The sequence below is a fragment of the Anoplophora glabripennis genome, unplaced genomic scaffold (genome assembly GCF_000390285.2).
Source record: "Anoplophora glabripennis isolate ALB-LARVAE unplaced genomic scaffold, Agla_2.0 scaffold638, whole genome shotgun sequence".
NCBI lineage: Eukaryota > Metazoa > Arthropoda > Insecta > Coleoptera > Cerambycidae > Anoplophora > Anoplophora glabripennis.
Genome location: NW_019417008.1, coordinates 233,933 through 256,732, shown reverse-complemented (window position 1 = coordinate 256,732; position 22,800 = coordinate 233,933). Strand labels below are relative to the sequence as shown.

Here is a 22,800-nt window from a genome sequence, read left to right as displayed (position 1 = left end):
TCGCAAGCTTCAATGTCCGGGATGTTTCTGGTATTATATGAGTCGATCATACTGTTTGCTGCGTTTGCGGGTTAGGAATTTAGGTTCATTTATTATTAAATAAGCTCAGTCGCTCTCTTGTCTGCTGTTTAGTTCTCTTCCGCTAAATGTAGAATTGTAACAGATTTTTATTTTAGGGGTGATTTTCTGGTGTTTAGTCGAAGCTGAAGGGTTGCAAGAGTGGATTGATTCTTGAGTACCAAAAATATGCAATGAGCTTTTCGTATCTGATGCGTCGACTCGTTTCCAGAGATATACCCATAGAAAAACGTACTGGATACAGAGTTTTCACCGCTCTTTTTGTTATATAAGTGTGATATTTGGCAATTTAAAATGAATTGGAGTGCGACGGGGCATTTTCCACAACAGATTCGGTTTCTACGAGTTCAAACACCGGGTAACAGACGTCTCATCTGTTGAATGGATCTCTGTTCTTTGTGGACCTGTGTTAAAGGAGAGAAGAAATTGAAAGAGAAGAGAAGATATCAATAAAGGCAAATAAGAATACTGACATTAAGATTGAAAATTCTAAGGAAGAAGAGTAGAGCAAAATGTGTTCAATTCAGTAGGTAGTGAACATGGAGATCTGGTGTTGAACAATAAGTATAGAATGCAGATGACACTGAGAATAGCTTATTAACTGAATATTGCGAAAATAATTTAAAAAATACTACTCATTCAGAATTTTATTTAAACGCACATTTGTAGGTGCTGGGTGCATGAAAACTGAGCAAAATTCGGCGATATGTATTGCAAACAAAATAAATAAGAGATAAATAAAAAATTAACTACGATAATCTTATGGCGGACATTCAAGGTGAGATGGCCATTCATTTAAAAAATATTATTTTACTATGTTTCTATTGTCAGAAGTTCAATTTGTTCTAATGATTATAAAACAAAATAATCGTTAATGTCCGAAGTATTTTTAGTTTTAATTGTAAATGTATTAAATTGCAAGCATTAAAGAAAATTATCTTAAAATTTTCCAACGATTGTATAGATTGTATAAAGATTCTTATATCCAAAAAGAAGGGTAGTAAAATTGAGCTCGACCGACAGCTCGTGCCGCCCCTGGGCCCAGCGTAGACGTGGACGTGATTCGACATAGTTCACCGACCGACCGACGACGCGGCCTACCATTCCCAACCCGGATCTCCGTCTAACGTCACGAGGACACCGCTCTCCACCGTCGACACCGCACCGGTCATCCTCCGACTCGGCATGGGCGACCTGGGGGGATCCAACTAACTGCGTAGTCGCCGAGTCTCGAAACCGATGGAACTGCGTCTATTCAACAAAATTAATATTTTATACTGATGGTGATGATTTTTCTATGAAGTTTCCTTTTGTACGTTGTCTAACAGGGAACAAATTCGGATATGATTTAGTGCGGGTGTTACAGAGAAAGTTTTTCATAATTGTAATTTTGCCATACTTAAGTAAATCGTCCTGAAACACATTTTTGCGCTTTTTAAAAGGATGTGTAAAGCCTAGTACAGATGTACATACTTTTTCCTGCAAACATGCATATTTTATGAACAAATAAATAGAAATATTTTATGAACATTACATTTTATTAATTATTATGAATGAATATTATAAATATTGCAGTTATTACATTTAGTAACATTTAAAAAATCTGGATAATTATTCCCCTCGCGTTTACTAATTGTCACATTCTCCTCACAATGATTTGACCGCTCCATTTCAGTCACCGGAGGCTCAATATTATCTGACTGATCCATTAAAACAGCATGATGCGACTTACTACTAGAACCTGGAGTTGAAGTGTCATTGTAAAGAATCCTGTTGGCTATTTCATTTTTGTTACATAAACTGTTGGCAACATAATTTTCTGCAATTGTGGCTGATTTCTACCCACCATGTGTCTTTGTTGCTAATACATCAACTCCTGTATTACCAGTAATGTTGCCGATGTTCTTCGGAATGAATGGCCTGTATATGTTTCAGGATGTTCTAGTTTCAAATACTGTCCAATCTTATTAGGAATCATAGAAAGGGTATTCTTGCCGACTGGTTGGTTGTAACATCTATATATTTCTTGAGAATTTCTAGGTGAAACAGAATCCAGACGATAAGTAATAATTGTAAACGTACATACGTGACATATCAGGTGTATAGCCGTTATTCTTACGTTTCAAAAATGCTCTTAGCTCAGGTATTTTGATATATCCACGTTCTCCTCTATGAAAATAGTTGATTGAGTATTCACTCCACATACTCGCCGGTGCTTTTAAAGTTCTTGACTTCTCCATGAAATATGCTAGCAGTGACATTTCAGAAACACCAGTATTTTTGTTCTGGCACCATTCTATGAAATTATTATATGCTCGTCCGTAGCGCACTTTCGACTTCTCGAGCAATAAAAATTCGCAGGCAGCATTTACTGCACTTTCAATTTGAAAATGACTCATTAAGAAATAATAATTCAAAACCAGCGAAATTGCAACTTTTATATAGCTTGGTTTATAAACAACGACAAAATCCAAACAACCAAGGCGACTTTGCAAGATTTCGAATAATGACAAAATGAATTGATTAAGGAATGTCAAAAAATATAAAACCTCAAGAACTATGAGAGCAGATAAAATGTTATACCATGCAGCAGTTAAAGTATAATTTACCAGTCTTGGACTCTATTGTCAGCCCTCGCTCCGTTCGGGCGCAAAGTCGTCCTCAACTGGTAAATAATACTTACCCCTTTTATGATGTAAATAACTATTTAATAGGCAGTATTGTACATGCTTCTATTATACAATATTTTTTTGTGTTAGGTGTTTTACATTTTATTTTCCGTATTTGATTTGTTTAGTTTTTTAAGGCTAAATAAAAATGTTAAAAAGCTATACATTTATTATTTACTTAACAATACAGGGTGACCGGTGACTCATTAGTCTGTCAAATTTGGTCCTTAGGTTTTAGGCTCAAAAATAACAAAATGTTAAAATAAATAAAATAAACGTATAACGAAAATGCTTTCTGAAGGAGCTATAAAGCTCAAATGTGTCCCTGAGCAAGAATTAGATGTCCAAAACTTGTAGAGATAAAAAAAAGAAATTCTGGAGATTATTGCTACTAATTAATAGGATGTAGTGAAATTTAGAGAGACGGAGTAGAATTGCCAGAAATTCCAGTAATTTAAGGAGGAATTGCAGAATTTATATCAAATAAAAGAAGTAGGTGTATACTATTAGCTTATTTTTACCCCAACACATTGCAAAGAATTCCTGAAGCAGTATTTTGTTTCTTTTCTTCTATATTTTTCTAAATATACAGGGTGTTAATGATAAGTTTTGCCAAACTTTAATGGCGTATTCTACCGATGAAAATAATCAAGTTTTGCCCTATAAAAATTTTTTATAGGACGCTTCTCTAAAGGGTGTTAAAAGTTTCCTGTAACTTCACTGGCATAAAAGGTTGAGTGATAAAATTTGGGATGTGACATTTTTTTAGTAGGGACTATTTTTTCATGGATAACTTATTTCAAAATACACTCCAGTAGCGTAGTTATTGGGGGAGTAGGGGACCATTTTTGAAAAAAAAGAAAACGAATTTTTTCGACTTTTCCCATAATTTGACATTGGAGATCGTTTTCAAATAATGTGTAGGAAGAAAAAAAAAAGCACCAAAAAAATGTTTGTCAAAATAGGTATCTCGAAACTAGAGACTTACAGCTGCAAAACGGTTTTTGTTTTGTCTCGACACGACCGTTTTTCATTATAAAGATTCAAAAATCACTAAAAAATGTGTAAAATATTTTTGTTCCTTTATTTTTTTCCAGTATTATTTACAATGTTTTAAATACTGCAAACTGTAAAATAATTTAAAACGTGTTTTTATTACGTTCACCAACCATAACCGTTTTTTTTAAACTCCGTCTGTCGACTTCTGTTGTAGATAGGATGCAGACTTATTCATTTACTGTATCCGAATATAAAAATAGCCAATTAATCATATCCGCATAAAGTAATTATTTATCATTGCTATGACTAGACTGTTGTCTCAGTCTGGATCAGAAATTCTCCCAAACTTATTTGGACTACCACCTCATTTACTATTACTGGAAAAAAAAATTCGGTGTTTCTTGGAAGTGTTGCTTCATAAAAATTTAAAAAAAATTAAAAATGCAACGAAAATTTTATATTCCTTCATGGACCATATTTCAGAGTGCCTACAGATTTTCAAAATCAATTCCTTCCAGTGACCAAATTAGAGCTTTTATACTATAATTTTATTGAACTGTACTTTTCCAAATTTTAATCTTTTTATGTGGCCATCGCCCCTTTATTTTTCAATGAAACCGTTTTAAGGAATCTTGTAACAATAATAATAATTGACCAAACCGTGCACTAAATTTCGGAAAGATACCGATTTGCGTTATTTTTTTGCTCTATTCCCACTCATATACAAATAACCTGCGACAGTATATAAAATATGTTAATGAATTAATAGAAATTCGCCAAGTTCTGTATTAGTATTGTTTAGTCAATAAAAACTATTTTTATTTGATGTAACCGCTTAATTACGAAACAAGCATAAACAGGTTGAAAAGAGACGTCATAAAACTCGTATTAATTGTTACATCATTTACAAACTCCTGTCGCGAATGTTGTGGGTACTGAACTACGGTCTAACACACCAATGTCTTTATATCACTAGGATTTTAAATGTATTTTGCTTTCCAGAAAGAAAGTTTGCACCACATTAATGTATTCACATTAATGTATTCACATTTTCAACTTATTTTCAATTATACGGGATGTCCCATTTCTTCTGAACGTTATCTAATATCAAATGTTCAAATGAGATATTGTCGTGGAAGGCTGGCACTTGTTTCATATGACGACATAACCCCACGTTGGGCGCCATGTCGCGGTCGTGTATTTGGGCTGGCTTCAGGATTAGCTGCCTCATGAACCTGCCAGTTTCTCCCCGGAGTATCATCAATGGGTTTGTAACCCGTATGACAGGACGAGGAAAACCGTGTTCAGGGTCCCTCTTCACTTCCGGTTCCGACGCGCTGGTCGTTGGCTCGGTGGCTAGAGGGCTCCCTGGCATCCATATCCTTTCCCTCTTAATTCCACCATTGAGGGTAGGTCCTCCGCAATCGTTCTGAGTTCAAATGCTCTTAGTTCACTTTGTTTTAATTCACTGTGCACGGTCTCCTTGGAGTGCCGGTGGAATGCTTAAATAGCTTGATGGTACAGCGTTAATCTGACTGGGAGCAATGGAGCTTGAGAATTTTTAGTATTTTTTGGACGATAATGAATTAGACTCGGAGCTCACCAGGCACTGTGTCCTGGCTGAAGAATCTCGGTTGAACGACTGCGGCGTGGTTGGCTCCAGGGATACCTCAATTTGGTCCACAACGTCGGGAATTTGCCGTGGCCTCGGTTTCTCGGCCGTGGTTGGGGACTGAAATCAAAAATTCAAAAAGGTGGCGAAAATTTTATGTCCTTCGTCGGCATACGCCGGCTCGGTGTCGTCTTTGCGGCTCGACGTTAGGACATTCAAAAGGTGGGTGAAAATTTTCAGAAGGTCGGCGAATTTCTTAATTCGCCGTCTGAGGCCATTTGACGGGTGTGGTGGACGTCTGGGTATCTTCAAACAATGTGTTGAACGTCTTGCATGTTGTGGAAGACCGTTTGTCACGGTTGGAGAGTGTCAGGTATGTTTTCGAAACATCCGCGAATTTTCATATTGGCTTTAACTACGAGATCGACAATATCAACAATACTAGACTTGATCATGATAACAAGATATAGTTTTTGCTATTCATACAAGCATGAAAAAACATATCTTCATTATTTACTTGCACATATCAAATAGAAAAACAATAATTACGCACCTAAGAAGTTCAAAATATTCAGTTACATTTATTTTGATTTTTTTAAAATGGAACCTTATATTTGATATAACTGCAAAATTTAATTTCCTTTCGATTTTATTAAGGCACAATGAGTTTCCGAAAAAAATCTCAACGCAATTAAATGGTCGATGTTTAGCTTCTATTTGAAAAAAAGTAACCGCTTAAAAACTAATGTTCAAACAGCTTAATTTTCAAAGTAATTTTTTTAAAATTCACTTTTAAAATCCAGGTTCGTTTTGTACGTCCTAGTACAACCTCTTCACGAGTAAACAAGCCCCCGGAGAATTCTCTACGACGCTTGTAGACTGGGTAAATTAGAATTTTCTGAGACCTTTTTTAAGAACAAATTACTTTAAACAAAAGCTAATTAATATGTTCAGCTGAAATGTATAGTACTTATAAAGAATACAGAGACCTTCAATTCAAGCTGCATTACCGTTATTTAGAAGCAAAAATTAATTAATTATATGCTATCGGAAAAAAGGCTTATATTCGCGGTTTTTGATTTTTTACAAGAAAACAAGTTTATGAATGTGAATGCTTATTTTGTAGATATTTTAATACCTAGAGACTTTTTTATTTTTCACAAGTAATAACGATTCGATAGTTACAAGTAAAAAACCGGTTTTTCGTATATTCTTTCGTTATTTAAATCATGTTTTATCACTAGCAACGGATCGCAAATAATTTTCCTAGTATTATGATACCATTCCAATAACAAAATACCCTCTTAACGCTTTTTTTTTGGAAAAAAAATTAATCCGATTGGACTATTAGCTAGATTAGCTTATTTGGTACACATCTATATTTATTTGAATATAACATGTGTCTTTAACATGCAAGACTAGATATGTATGTGATATAACTCCCATAACTCTCTACGTACGTACGCCTATGTACATTTTATACTATAAAATTAATTCTAAAAGAATTTTTGTCTCTTGTGAAATTTTGATATCGACCTCTCGTTTTATTCGTGTTTTGGTTCTCTATAAATTGTCATTTTAGATCATTCAGATAGCTTCATTAGTGTAGGTTTAATAAGCAAAAAACTTAAAAAAATGCGTTTCACATACAAACTGTCTCTTATATGATGGCACAGTTCGTTTGCTGCTAGTATTTTTTCACAAAATCACTGATATAATGCTCTATTGATTGGTCTATTAGTATTTTACACATGATAGCAGAAAAAAAAATGTCTGCGACTAGGTAAACTTATCTGATATAAGTACATTTTGTTTAAGGTAACTTGACATGTACATACGTTTACTGTACATTTTGTACAAATAAGAGACTTGTGGTCACCTAGGAATTACCTGTGTCTGTTTTTTATTGTTGTATCAGCAATAATTCAACCACTTAGCTTAATTAACTAAGGTGATTGTGTTAACTATAAATAATTATAAAGCAAGTGATATAAATAATTGTGAATGTATATCAACAACTGATTAAAATGTAGATATTTTCTTTTAGTGTGAGGTAATTCATAGAATGTTCAAGTTAGGTGATTGTTATATTATGGTTATATTAATCGTAGTAGTAGTGTTCTCTGTCCCTCCACTCTCGATGTTTACATCACTTCTTTTTTAAAACCACGAGACGCTACTGGTCTGCAGTCAAAGAAATTAGTAACATTTGTTTATGCACAAACATTAAAAGCGCAAAGTGACAAAATAAATAATAAAGTAGGCAAACTTTTGTAATGCAAATTTAATACTTGTATGTACAGGGTGTACCAAATTCTATTGAGTTTAGTTATACAACAGCGTTCCTCAGAAAATAGCAATTTTTACTAACCCCTGCATCTCAATTAATAAGTAAGATTCAAAAAACGTCGAACACTTTTTTATGGTACATTTCTAACTAGAACAGAGAGTGCAGAAGAAAAATTCGTAAGCTCATCCATCTTTGGGTTTCCGATTTCAGATCCGTCTTTTATCCCATAGAATTTGGTCTCTCCTCTATAGGATGCTGCACCACATGCTTCGAACTGAGTACTGAGGAGTATTAAACTAAAAAAAATAAGTAAGCAGACAGTAATGTATCAAACAATTCAAAATATACGATTTGATTTATATATTGTTATCTAAAAAGGTTACATAAGGTTTGCTAATAACTAATAAATAGTTTTATGTTCGGTAGGATTTTTTGTAAACAATTTTTACAAATCAACTCGATCTGTAGAACTAAATACAAAAAAAAATGGAAAATATAAGGCTAATAATAATAATTTTATCTTTTCTCCCTCATGATTATACGATATCAAAATTTTGTTTTTCATTTTTTATTAGAATTGCATCAAATATAGATGACGTACCTACTGATTCGACGGGGACATAGAGGGGATAACTTTTCTATAATTCTGGAAAAATTAGTAATTTTTAATAGAATCCAGCAACTCAGTAGCTGTCTACACCTGCCATCTATACTTCGCAATATAAATAGTGTAATATGTTTTAAATATTGTTTCAATGTTTCTCGATTATGTTGTACTTATATATTCATATATCAAAATTATTTATAACGCTGAAGATTTGAAATAAAATCAAAAAGTTGACTTAGAGAAAAAGAAGAGTCTTATTTCCTTGCTTTATTAATATTTTTTACTTTTACGTTACTCTGTTAACTTAAAAACTTGAAGGCTTTTCCTTTTACTTTTGTTTTCCTTTTCAATTCTCAAATAGCTTTTTATCTAGTTGATAATAATAATTTAACGTACGTACATACGAATCTGTCTGTCTCCAAGAGATTTGGATTTATTAAATATATTCGCATCAAATTTCAATTCATTTAACCAACTCCTTTTTTCCATACATTTTTATAAATTGTTCAACCTTTGTAATACTTTTCTTATCTGTTGCGTCGTAATTTCATCACATTTACCTATTTTTTTTTTCTAAATCGTCACTAATATGAAGCCCATCTTTAGTTTGAATAAATATGAAAAGTTCCTACTCTAATCTTTTTTTTTTCAACAATTTTCTTGAGAATTTAATAGCAATAGCTTTAATATAATACAAATAGTAAAAGGAAAAGCTTGTCTAACTTTGATAGTTTTGAAATTAATGGTCTAATAATTTATATAACCTAAGGGAGAAAATATTGAACGATGTTAGTATTGCCAGTATAGTCCATTGAAATGTTACATTTTTTTGGGCTTAGCGTGCAAAAGTCAGAGCACGCAATTTTATTTTTTGGATGTCAAGAGGGGGTTAGTGTAAAGTTAAATCCATGTTTGTGGGGTCGCAACCCTTGAGCGTCGGCCGCCATCTTGTAAAAAGTGCTGCGAATGGTTTTTATACTACTACTTACTATATCGGCCAAACTATTCCTCGCAGAGAAAATTTGCATTTCTGGTTGCAAATTAAATTCTCTACAACTTTAGTTCCGTAACTTTTAGTCGTAGAACCAAAAATAACAAAGTTATTAACGAAAATAGATAAGAATTTGGGAAGAAATTTTGTCTTGGTCGTTATAACTTTTTTTCTGGTCAGTTTACAAAAAAAATACATGAGAGCATTTTGATAGAGGGGTTTTCAAGGAATAATTTCCATTACAAACTTTTTTCAAATTTTATTTATTTATTAGGATTTTACAGTGATGCGAAACTTACACTATTCTCCAGTACTAGTAAGTATACATTAATATGAATGATTAGGCATAGTTTTCTCAAATTTTTCCATTATTTTTATAAGAAACATTTTAATGATTTATATTGCAATGTTGTTAATTAGTTATTGACTCTTTTCCCCACCCCCTACGGGGTAGAGTCTGGTGGCGCGATTTTTTTACGTCGTATCCCTAGTATGTATTTCCCAATCTACTGTGTCCTCAGTCTCTTTGATGTGCCAGGCTGCGACTCAGGATCTGGTGGAGCTTCCGATATTGAATTGTCGAGGAAGGATGGAGAATGAAGTGGCGTCATTATTGGCAGTTCATCTTCAAAATCATTTTCCTCGATCAATTTTGATATCTCCATTATGTTGCTGCATGTCTCCCCAGAACAATTCAGGCATACTGCAGAACATTTGAGGCCTGCCTTCCGACATCCACACATTGCTCCACAGTTTCCTTTGCATCGGCAGAATATCAACTTTAGAAGCTCAGGGGGTGCTGGAGGTTTTGAACTTTGAATAGGCATCAATATTTGTCCATACTTTTTCCAGCCCCAGTCTTGAGGGTCGTTGTAATTCCCGAGCCACGACTGGACCTGACAATAGACTCGGAGGTTGTGCAAGCGGGCTGTGTCTTGTGTTGGAGGAAGTGAAGACAAATTAAATGTATTCTTTGTCACTGACTTGGCGAATCGTTTATATCTAAGACTGTCCAGAGATTCATCATCTTTATTGCCACCATATAAAGAGATGAAAAAACGTTCGCTAATGGCAGTGAGCAAAGTTGGGTCGACTCTCTCATTGAGGAATAACGCTGTTCCACTAGCTAACTCAGGACGTGTCTCCAGTGTTACGAGAAATTTCATGTTACCGATGTTGTAAGCTGCTGAAGTTGTGTCACATCCTGAGAAGGCATGGAGAAACAACAGATTATCCGCAATGACTTCTCCGTACATAAAACTTGACGGACATTATAATTGTTTGGCTGTACGTCCTTTTGATGGTTTAAAAAAATATATATTTGAATGTGTTCTTCCAAATGCCGCGAGCAAGACAAGAATGTCGATATCTTCGGCGACAATAGTGACTGAGTCGAACGATTAGGATGCAGCAAGAGCGGAGCGAACGATGAGGGTATCTGCATCTGATTCTGCTTGGTCGACACTGAAACCCACCTCCGACAATGAAGTTTTGAGAAGTTCAATGAACTTAGCCTTGTTCTTCTCATTATCAAGAAAACTTTGAAGGACGCCTCCTATGCCTAATCATTCATATTAATGTATACTTACTAGTACTGGAGAATAGTGTAAGTTTCGCATCACTGTAAAATCCTAATAAATAAATAAAATTTGAAAAAAGTTTGTAATGGAAATTATTCCTTGAAAACCCCTCTATCAAAATGCTCTCATGTATTTTTTTTGTAAACTGACCAGAAAAAAAGTTATAACGACCAAAACAAAATTTCTTCCCAAATTCTTATCTATTTTCGTTAATAACTTTGTTATTTTTGGTTCTACGACTAAAAGTTACGGAACTAAAGTTGTAGAGAATTTAATTTGCAACCAGAAATGTTTTTACAAATTTTCTGTGCGAGGAATAGTTTGCCCGATATAGTAAGTAGTAGTATAAAAACCATTTTTACAAGATGGCGGCCGACGCTCAAGGGTTGCGACCCCACAAACATGGATTTAACTTTACACTAACCCCGTCTTGACATCCAAAAAATAAAATTGCGTGCTCTGACTTTTGCAACCTCAAATGTAACTTTTCAATGGACTAGTAAGGTGGATAACAGGGCATTACAGAAAACACTTGCTTGGAACATATCGCACCTCCGTTAGAAAGTAGTCACAACTCAAAAAAAAAAATGGTTTTGAGAAAAACTGTGTTAAAGTATTTAATTAACTCCTACCTACCACAAAATACAAGTGTCACTTCTGCCATCTACCGAGTAATAGTTCAAATAAAAATATGACGCTTTTGTGGAAGAAATAACTATACTCCGCGGTCGAAATTATAGAGAGTGACTAAGACATAATATAAATACACTATTACTATAATGCGCATAAAATATAAAATGATTTTTATAACGGTTCAATATTATTTATCTTTGTGCCGCTCACTACGCACAACGATATAATCTATAATCGTCTATAGACTGAGTTACATTGCACGTCGATCTATATTCTATCTCTGTCTTTTGCACTTGGTAGGGAATAGGGAAATTCTTTTTTAGTGGGTGTAAACGGACTTGATTTAGCCGTCATAGAGCCGTGAGAAACGTCATAGCATAAGCGTAGACGAGGGGTCTAATTCCATTGCTATAATAAATTTATAAATTAAAAAAACACAACTGGGACGTTTTAAAATGCTGTAATAATTAAAATGGATCAAAGTGCCGGTTATAGCAAACTAAAAAAATATTAGATGTTATGTTTTATTATCTTTTTTCAATATTTTCTATATCTTGTTGCCTTTTACGCAGACACGCCAATGGATTTTCGTTCCCGGCACGCTTCATCCCCCTTACTAGTCCAAAAGCTAGCGATGAATCACTCTCTATAATTTCTACCGTGGAGTATAGTCATTTTAAATCTTGCTGCATATTTAACTCATTAAGGACGTTTTTTGACTTGTGACTCTTTTTTTTGCGGGGGTGCGATATGTCCTTTGTACATAACAGGATGAAAGATGAAGGTATTATAAAACACGTTTTGTAATAAGATATTTTTTCTTAATAGAGTATTTACAGATTTGTAAATGACATTTGAGGATTACATTTTTCAAGATGGATCATCCCGAAAATCTTTTTAGACAACTAAAAATAAGTGGTGATGTTGGATTCCGAGATTTTTGAAAATGGCCCTCACTTATTTCAAAACTTTAAATGAAAAGTTCGGAGGTTGCCAACATCGAATCTATGCTGATTGATGGAGGAAGATGACATACATGAATATACAGGGTTCTTCACGGGATGGGGCATATTAAACGTTTCGGAGAAACCAAACATAATTCGACTCTGAAATTTTGTTTACGGGGGTTATCAGATATGTTCTCTTCAATGAAAATAATGCCGCCAACATAGCACTTCCGGTTATACAGGAAGTAGCTGACAACTTCGTTATTTTAAATGGAACATCCTATATATTATTGCATTATCGATAAGATCACTTAAAAATACTTCAAAAATGTAGAAGCTTCCCTATACCTAAATCTATCCGTTTTCGAGATAATCGACATTTTATAAAAATTTTGACAAATGAGTGTCAAAAATTCCTTATATTTTTCTTCGTTTTGGAAGTTTTACTGGGACAACATAATAAAAAATTAAAACTATAAATAACTGGGGTGTATCTGTTATTTATTTCCATATCAATAGTCCATTCTAGTCATAGAAATTGTTATAAAAATTAATGCTAACTAAAAAATTTGATTTATTATTAAAAAAGTTTTTTTTTTGTTGTCCATGGATATGCAATAAAGTAATTTTTATTTTTTTTCTCCAAAGAGGAAGCAATATAGAAAAAAAATGCAAGACACAAAAATTTATACAGTGTAGGAAAGTACCGATGGTCTATCAGAAGTTACGTGAGAGCGATAAAGTAAGCCATAGAAATCCATGTGATGGATAAGATGATGGATAGAATAAGATCCACTTCTTATTTGTGGAAGGGCGAAATGGGCATTGACTATTAGACGCCTTCATTATAGCCATCCTTGTCTATCACATTTATTTCTATGGCGTACTTTATCGCTCGCACGTAACTTGTGATAGACCATCGGTACTTTCCTACACTGTATTTTTAGTTGTTTAATGCGAAAAAAATTATAAATGTTTTAAAAAAGTCAGTTTCGCAAATTTTTTTGTCAAAAATATTGATTAAGGTGCTTCCAGGGACGCCACTAGAGTTAATAATAATTTTAATCTAGTTAGGGCTAAATTTGCCCCTTTCTATCATAAATAACACTGCCAAATTTCAACAAAATCGACTATAGGATTCCACCTAAGAGCTGTTACATAGGTACTTTTTCGGACTTTGGAAAATAACCTGATTTTTCTGGAAAATTGTTAGAGATAAGTATATCAGTCGAGAGGGCATTCAATTTTGCATTCACCCATGACAATATGGATCATTCCATTTGAGAAAAAAGATTATTAAATGTAGCTCTTAGTATTTCCGAGTCTGAATAACGTACACGTTTTGTTCACAGATGACAAGATAAGAGTAATTTATGCCAAAACGAACTGTGAAAACTGCAGAATTCTAACTCTTATGGTTTAGACGCTATCTAGCCTCATTTTTTTTCAAAAACAACTGATTATCTCGAAAACGGTTAAGTTTTAAATACCATAGACATTTAATAAACTCTACCTAATATTCACCAAGGAATTCAAAAGCGCAATAATATACAGGGTGTTCCATTTTAAATAACAAAGTTGTGTAGCGCCCACGCGAAATGGAACACCCCGTAAAGCTAAAAATGTTTTCTTTACGTGACCCACATGATTCCAGAAAACATTTATTAAAACCATTTTTTCATCAATTTTACAGTTACAGAGTTACAGAAGAATCCCTGCAACACCCTGTATAAACTTTTCGTCTTAGAATCACTCAAAGAATCACCCCTTGAAGTTTGGGCATGTACTTAAATAACAACAACCCAATTTTGGCACATGTACTATCGCAGTTGCCCTAATAGTTAAGACAGCGTCTTACCCAAGGTAAGCCTCGAGTCTGACTCTCGGATCGAAACTCGCCTCGTGGATCGAGCACTTCGTATTTTTCACATTAACCTGCTCTTTCTCCTACTTTCTTTCGTTTCCCCCGCTCCCTTTTCACGGGCACACATCGTAAAGTTGTTCCGAATACAAGTCCGGTTCGAAACCGAGCCGCCTCATTCATACCGTAACGCGATTTATTTGGCCGAATATCCATAAACGCCAGTTCCTTGTTCATACAATCGGTCCTCCAAGCTCTACGTAGGCAAACATCCGGTTCAAAATTTCAATGTAGCACGTCTGATTCGAGCCGCTGCTCAAGTATTTCTGAATCTTCTGTTATCAAGTGCACTGTGCACCGATAAGTCGGTGGATCTGTAGTTTTTTTCGTTCCGTCGAGAGGATAGTGGGCCGGTGCGACTCTTCGGGGTATTGTTATTATTGCTAGTGCGTTCAAGAGCAGTGCCTGTGGTTTTGTGGTGGTTTCGCTTGGCATGCACCAGGATATAGTCGAAAGGATACTTTAATGACCGGTGTAACGGAATGGCACGGAGTTCCGGCTCATCTGTATGAGATATGACAGTTTCTGGAGAGGTAAACATTTTAGAATCTTGTTATTTTTCAAATCCCGCATAACGAAGAAACGTATTCGAAAAGCGCCTATCTTCAAGGTTACTTAAATTGAAAATTGACTAACATTTTCTATTTTCCTTGGATATTATAAAAACTAAACAATTTTAAATGCAGTTTCTACAATGATTCGATGAAACGCAGTTTTGATTATCCTAGTAGTAATGTGGTTTAGTAATCATTAAATTGCAACATAATTCAGTGAAGTAGATTAATTTTTAGTGCCAATCACACTAATAATATTCTTTCTTGATAAAGTTACGAGACAAATTATCTCTTCCTTTTATGAAATTGTCTTCGTGGTCTTTAAGGACACAAGAGGGATATCACAAAAATTTTGTGGAAACTGGTTTAATTGTGGTGGGGATTACTGGTTTCTGATGATTGAAGGACAACGGAAGCAAGATTACACGGATACCTTTCGTGGTGAAAGTGGAAAATTTAGGATATTCATGTCAACCTTTTCTTATTTTTCACATAAATAATTTTATTCTTATAATGTATAATAATAATAGTAGTAGGTATACAACAATACAAAGGTGCAGTGTTGTATATTTTTCAGTTTCAGTTACAACAAAAGGATTTAGCTAAATATGATTTTATTTTACTTTATTCTTGCTTCTAGTTTCTTTCATTGACCTTAATGTTTTTTTTTGCTACCCAAGATCTATACTATCAGTGAGTGTCATTTAATATTCCACTTCGAGGCTATTCAAGATGCGCAGTTTAATCATAATAATAAATAATACATGCAATTATCTTAAAGTGATCTTACACTGTACGATAAGATGTGTTTTGCTCGAATACGATCATTACACCATAGTAAAGTGGTGTTGTGATCGTTACAGAGATCCTGTTCAACTGAGTCACAGTTGGTCGCAGGTTCTCTTTGGTTGTTGGTCAATTATTGATACTAATTGCTACACTACGCACTTATATTGCTATTCATTGTTAAAATTATTGCTTTGCATTGTGATTTTGGTAGATAGGTAGTAACCTTACCCTGGCATGGGTATCTAATCTCCAAAAGTGTCAAATTATTAAGCTTACAACAAATTTACATCTTATGGCCTAAGTACTGCATTTGATTAACTTTAACAATATGTGGGGAAACTTATTTTTTATTAATTATGCATTGACTTTGAACTAAAATGCAGAGACTAAAACAACGAATATTTTTCTATGATAGATAAAAAAATAGAACAATAAACCTGAGAGTTTAAATACTTCCATACTAAGAGATGGGATATTAAAGTTTAAAAGAAGGTACATAATAGCAGCATATGAGAGTATTTCTCAATAAACCTGCTTCTTCTAGTAGCATAGACAGGGATATGTAACCTTTTTAAAAATATTTTCCATGCTTCTGACCGATTTGATCTCTAAAATGGCTGCTAGTATTATTAACCATCTCTATTGTGTGAATTGTACTTTGTGATGTTCCTCTCAACCAACTTTTCTCTATATACTTTGTCTTCCTATTTACAGCTATTTATAGATTTTCTTGTAAATATTTACATTAATATTAAAATATTTAAGAGTCGAACTAGAAATTCAATATAAAATTGTGAATAATTGAAACGAAAACAATTAAATAAGCACAAGTAATAAAGTTATTCTTCAAACTAAGTTAATAAATATACTTATATGTGTTACTTCTATATTGTTTAAAAAGTTGAAAAATAATAATAACAAACGTATTGTAGTCAAACTTCATATAATTAATACAATAACTAGCACAATTAAGAAAAAAATATATTATTTGACTAAACGATTTTGATTAAGAAAGAAAATAATGCAGTCAACAAAAGATTTGACAGATAATACCAAAACCTCTTATTTGATTTCATTAGATAATTCCCTGTCTACAGAACAATCGGTTAGTTGGTATAGTTTACCGATGTAAGAGAGCTCCTCTAATTTATAATTTATATTAGGCCATTCTTTTCATATGTGTTATTTATTACCAGAGACCTAAAGATATTCCCTGGAAAATTTGTAAGAAATGAAAAAATTCGGAAAAATTGAACTTGTTAAAATCCAAAAGCGTTCACAGTACTAAAATAAATAATACATTAAAAAAATCGTTAGACTATTTCCGTTTTTAGAAGAGGTTGATAAAGACCAGGAACAAGGTATGTACTGGGAAGACTCAGGATCAGACATGGACTGTGGAGATCTTTGAAGTGAATTTGCAAATTGAATTTGTTGTTTGCAAAGCTCGATTTTTAGTTTGTTTTTTTGTCGATTCATTTTACTGTTAATTAAAACATATATACCTTTTGTAAATTTGTGCTTGAGCTGAACTAATTTGGCATTTTAAGACTTCCCGATATACCGTTTTGTTAAAATTTGTTCATACTCAATGAGATTTATCCCAGCAAAATATATCTGAAAAGATATTTTAATAAGTAGGTATGTTTTTAAATGGTTTTATTTTTAATTTCTTCTATTATTCCAATTTTTTGCTTTGAAATAAGTTTTATTAACTAATTTTAAATAATAATTATTACTTAGTAAATTAATTTAATTCATTTTGATTATTTACAATTTTACTAGTCTGTTATCTTTTTCGATTTTAAAATACTTTAATATAAGCTTCCTAAAAATGTAATGTAATTTTTCACGAAATGACATCTTGAGAATTCTTAAATAGAACAACTAAGGATTCACAAGATATCTCAATAAAGACACGAAACGAAGACATTCTGAAAATTGCGTTTTCTTAAATTCCAGTTTGACCAGAAATCCCACCATACTACTAAACGCTTTAAATACTGTTCCTATTTTATATTTATCTTTTGTGTTTACAAAAATCAATTTATCTTGGAATCTACACACAGATCTAACTTGAAACTGCGCCTTGAAAAGAAGGTAAACAAACACACAAACAAAACAAACAAAATAAACAAAACAAACAAAACAAACAAACAAACAATATGTCATTTTTGGTTTACTTTATTTTTTAAACCTATTTTACATTTATTCATTTTTGACCAAATAAATTGATCAAGAAATTAACCTAGGTATTTTGTTACTACTAGAGATTTAACAGCTCGAAAAAAAGCAGAAAAAATGAAAAAGAACCTGTTTCTTTTCCGTTTTCCTAAGAATTGGGAATAAATTAAAAATTGAATAAATTTAAAATAAAAACATAAAAATTCTTATTAAAACACCTTTCCATATATATTTAGTCAGAATAAACCTGAGAATAAATTTCAACCAGTATGAAAATAAAATGTTTTAACAAAATTTATATGGCTAGGAAAGGCACGCCATCAAATCTCAAATTAGTCAAACTTAAGCACAAATTAATAAAAGTTAAATATAATATTCTGTTTAAAACAGCAAAAAAGGAGCAAAATCTTAATTTTTAGTAGTAGTAGCACAGCAAATAAAACAATTTATTTGCTGTGGTAGTAGTTTAGTGGTAGTTAGTAAACAACGCAAAGAAACAAAATATCAGAATAATTAAAAAAACCTTTACAGTGTTTTTAACCAAATTTGAACATATGTACAAGCAAACTAAAAAACTCAGGTTAGAAAAAAAACGTTTTTTTGCTAATTCACTTAAAAACCCCCTCAAAGTCTACATTCTAATTCGAAAGCAACGTGTTGTTGGTCACTTTATACATATTCAAAATTTTAGTCAGATTCTTCTAAAAGTTAAAATGATCTGATGTTTTTTATTAAAATAATTCCTAATGGTTATTTTTTCTAAATATACATTAATTAATCTTTTTTGAGAAGAAAAAACTGTTTTTTCCGACATACAATTTTTTCGGAAATTTTGATTGGTACTAAGGTCTTCCCAAGGCTCAAGGTTCGGCAAGTGAATCAGCCATAAATCAAATTATCATTGTTGTGCTTTCACTTAACCACAATTAGCGTGAACTCCAAGCCTCGCTTTGACAATAGCAAGTTGATTTATGGGCGATTTGCTCGTCGAACCCCGCGTTGTGGGAAAGCGCCTTAATACATACCTTGTAGTAAATCTCTTAGATTAAAGTATCTAAAAAATTGACAAATTTTGCAGATTTTCTGTTAATTTTAATATATTCAATATCAATAAATTTTGGTCCGTGTTATTGCAAAAAAAATTAAAAATATAAGCATTGAAATTTAAACCTATATTCGTTGATGATTTGCCATTGTCATGAAAGTTTGTAGCATATGTAGCAATGTCGACCATTTTCTTGAACGATTTATTGGCTTAAATATTGTTAAATGTAAAATCTGCTTTATTCATAGATTTGACATCAAATCGACGGCTTGATTGTAGCCAATGAAGTGTAGATCTAATTGTAACGAAAACCGTGCAAACGGAACGGAAGCATGCTATTTTTTTTTCAATGTGCTGTCTATATCCGATTTCATTTTGTAACATTATTCGGGTCATAACTTTAATAGTTGCAGAGAGAGTTTCTCAGCGGTCTGTATTTTGTGATTAGACTATATAATACCTCCGCTTCACAATTACTAGCATTTCTTAACTGATTGCAATTATTACTTTGAATGTCATGTCATCTATGTAGTAGCTTCGCCATTTTATTCCAAGAAATATGTGCTTATAATATTTTGACACGCGTTAGTAGGGCTAGTAAATAAAATATAAATTACATTTAAGTGGAAATAGTGCCGGGAAATTTCGCATTTAATTATCTGATTATTTATTGTGAACTAATTTCCATGTTTATAGCCACGGTCAGGTAGTAGATAAATAAAAATATACCGCCATTTCTATTTACATCGGGAATTCCTATCTTTCTCTTAAGAACATATTTATTGTATACATATTTTTCGTAGAAATATATGACGTCTTCCTTTCACAATAAAAATTTCTATTTGATCATATTATCTTTGATCTTAAAAGAGGTAGGCGTCAGCTTTACACAAAGAACTAAAAACGTGGATTTCATAAAACATCTGGTGACATAAGAATTTAAATGTTATCTTTGATACAGACCGATTCACCGTGGGATGTCTATAATATTGCAGATTTGGTATTTAGTATTCTCTAACTTGTAGATAGTTTTCATGACTGTCTTAAGTAAAATATACGTGATGTTTTGTAAATTTTGATAATGTCAGATTTAAAAACGGTTTATATTAAGGTCGTTTCCGTAATTGAAATTCTGTATACCTAAAATATTATACAAGATGGCCAAATGAAAACGAAACAGAGGAACTGTGTCAAGATTGTAGAAAAATGCTCAGACTCGTCGATTTTGGATTAAAGGGGGACATTCTTTGCTGGTATTTTTGACTCCGCCACTTTCACCCCCCAAGCAAGGGTAAGCATCACCCCAAAATATTTAAATGGCATTGGGGATTGAGTAATATTTCTTAACTCGAATGATTGACATTTTTACCGTCACTAATTGTTTGTACATAAGTTTCAAATTTAAAATCAAAATTCTTAATAAGTATTGGGCGGAATTATAAAATTTAAAGTCTGTTGTAAAGAGAATTGTAAGAGCTTTTAAAAGAAATATTACTCAACCCCAATGCCATTTAAATAGTTTGGGGTGATGCTTACCCTTGCTTGAGGGTGAAAGTGGCGGAGTAAAAATACCAGAAAAGAATGTCCCCCTTCAATCTAAAATCGACGGATCTGAGCGTTTTTATACAATCTTGACGCAGTTCCTGAAAATGGCTCTGTTTCGTTTTCATTTGGCCACCCTGTACAAATACCTAATATTATGTTTGCCAACGACCCAAGCATCACATAACATCAATTGGATGTTCATTTTGGGTCAGGATCTTTAGACATTAAATAGCGTCTACTGAACGTGAAGAAATAATTATCTGCAAATCCATCCAGAGGATATTTTTCCATTTTATATCCATCTACTGTTTATGGACCTTTAATAGAGAAGGTGCGTTCTAAACATAGACCTTATAAACCACTGGACTCGCCCAACCGTCATTTTGCCTATATAAATGGCAATCGCTCAGACGTGTGCGAGAGAGATGGAGGGCTTAAGGGCTTAAGCTTCGTTCACAGAATTTCGACTGCAGCACGCTACATTTCATTCAACCAATCAGCTAGTTGTACTCAATTCCGTACCCCTTTTTTCTATTGGGCCGTATTCAAAGACTTTATAAAAATAATATATAGACCAAAAGACAAAAGAAATTCATTTTTTCCAGCAGTGTAGGTATGTAAAAGGGTTTATTATATTACTGGCCTAATTACAGTACAATATTTGAATTGTTTTAGCTATAATATTCCAAATAGTTTTTATAATGCCATATTTATTTATTTCTTCATTTATTTTCCTCATATCGTAAATTCGATCGGTTAAAACTTTTTTGTTATATTCGGTTTGATGTTGAAAAATAATTTGAAGAGAACACATTTAAAGCGGCAAAATTTGGGCGTTAAAATGACATTTTATTTTGAGGATGGAAGAAATAATATAATCTAATAAATTATCATCGAAGATAACGTAGTTTATAAGATCTATGGAGACAACTCTACTTGATCATTATTTTCAAAAAGATGCAAAAAGTATAAACATGTTGGTACCATCATAACTTCTTTCCTACCTATGAAATTTAATTTTTTCTCTACTTAAACGTCTCTAGTTTACTAGGTCTATGGTTCTAAAGGACAGGACGTTTCAAAAATAGGTATTTCTAGCGAGGCCATCTATTGGCAAGTTACATGCGTCTGATGTACTATCAAAATTTCATGACATTTTAACGAATATAAATGGAATTATTGCGTCTGAAGTGACAGTATGTTCGTGACATCAGTACAAAAATGAACTTCGAAAAAAAGATCTAATATAAGTTTTGTTTTAAACTTCGTAAGACTTTTACCAAAACGTTTTTTTTATCCCCTTGTTAGTAAGTTTATGGAGGTGGAAGGTGCCCATATTGAAAATGTATTTTGATATAGTTTTCTTTAAGGTTTTCTTTCTTTTAAAATATTTTTTTAACTTACTTTGACTTATTCTTGATTTGTTTTTCAATTTTATGGTACATTAACAGACAGTAAGATTTTCTAGACTCTTATTTTAAATATGTGTACGGTTCTAACATAGTAATTATATACAATTAAAAATAAAAAATAAAAAATGGTGAAGGCACAGTTCGATGTGCACGGTGACATAAAATCACAAATATTTCCTAAATTTTACCGAGTTGAACTTAGAGGGTATTATCATTGGCAAATTCTTCAGGGAATTTATTTTTGATACAAGCAGATTGCGATCGTCTTCTATGCAAAAATTCTGGGTTGTTAACCATTGGGCAGTAAATTTGCATCATGCTGAAGTTAATGGTTTAGAGACTGTAAATAAAAATAACTTTTTTCACCTTTTCACCTTTGAGGGCCCGTAACATGTTAACGAAGGCCCGTATCAAAAAAATGTATATGAAGAACTGATAATATTTTGATTTCATCTATTTGTACTCGCCTTTTTTGTATCAAGTACCGGGACACCCTGTATATTAATAATGAATATGTACAATACTTTTTATAAAACCTTTAAAAATGTTATATATTATAGTTGATCACAGACAGTATAGTCTTCTCTTTCAACTGAGTATAAGTCAGGACAGTGAAAAATTCTATAAATAAATAAAAATGCAAATTTTTTTTAACATCTCATTTAAAAGTATGTTTATTTCTGAAGTTTTGAACCTAATAAATACTATGACACACACAGTACTGTGTACCTACCTAACGAGTCAGTAGTAGAGGTCGAAAATTTTCTAGTAAACGAAACGGACATTTTTTTCAAATAAGTTTTATAAACATTTTAATAATTTGGAATAACAGATTTTGGAAACGAATTTGAAAGGATCAAGTTAGTATAGGATATGTTTTAGATAAAAAAAATCAGTACGGAAAGAAAATACCAAAAATGCATAAACAGGTTGTAATAACAAAA

At 32.8% G+C, this 22,800-nt stretch overlaps 1 protein-coding gene across 2 annotated transcripts in view; it reads left to right on the top strand.

Annotated features, from left to right (window-relative positions):
• Positions 1-22,800, top strand: part of LOC108913706 (probable ribonuclease ZC3H12C) — a 65,334-nt gene that overhangs the window by 26,643 nt on the left and 15,891 nt on the right. Inside the window, exon 1 of one of the 2 annotated variants that reach the window (XM_018719300.1) lies at positions 14,459-14,860. The exons of the other annotated variant lie outside the window; for it this stretch is intronic. Coding sequence (XP_018574816.1) covers positions 14,843-14,860 — 18 coding nt within the window. The 5' untranslated portion in view covers positions 14,459-14,842. Of the gene's footprint in view, positions 1-14,458; positions 14,861-22,800 lie in introns of those variants that run through there. 2 annotated transcript variants of the gene reach the window in all.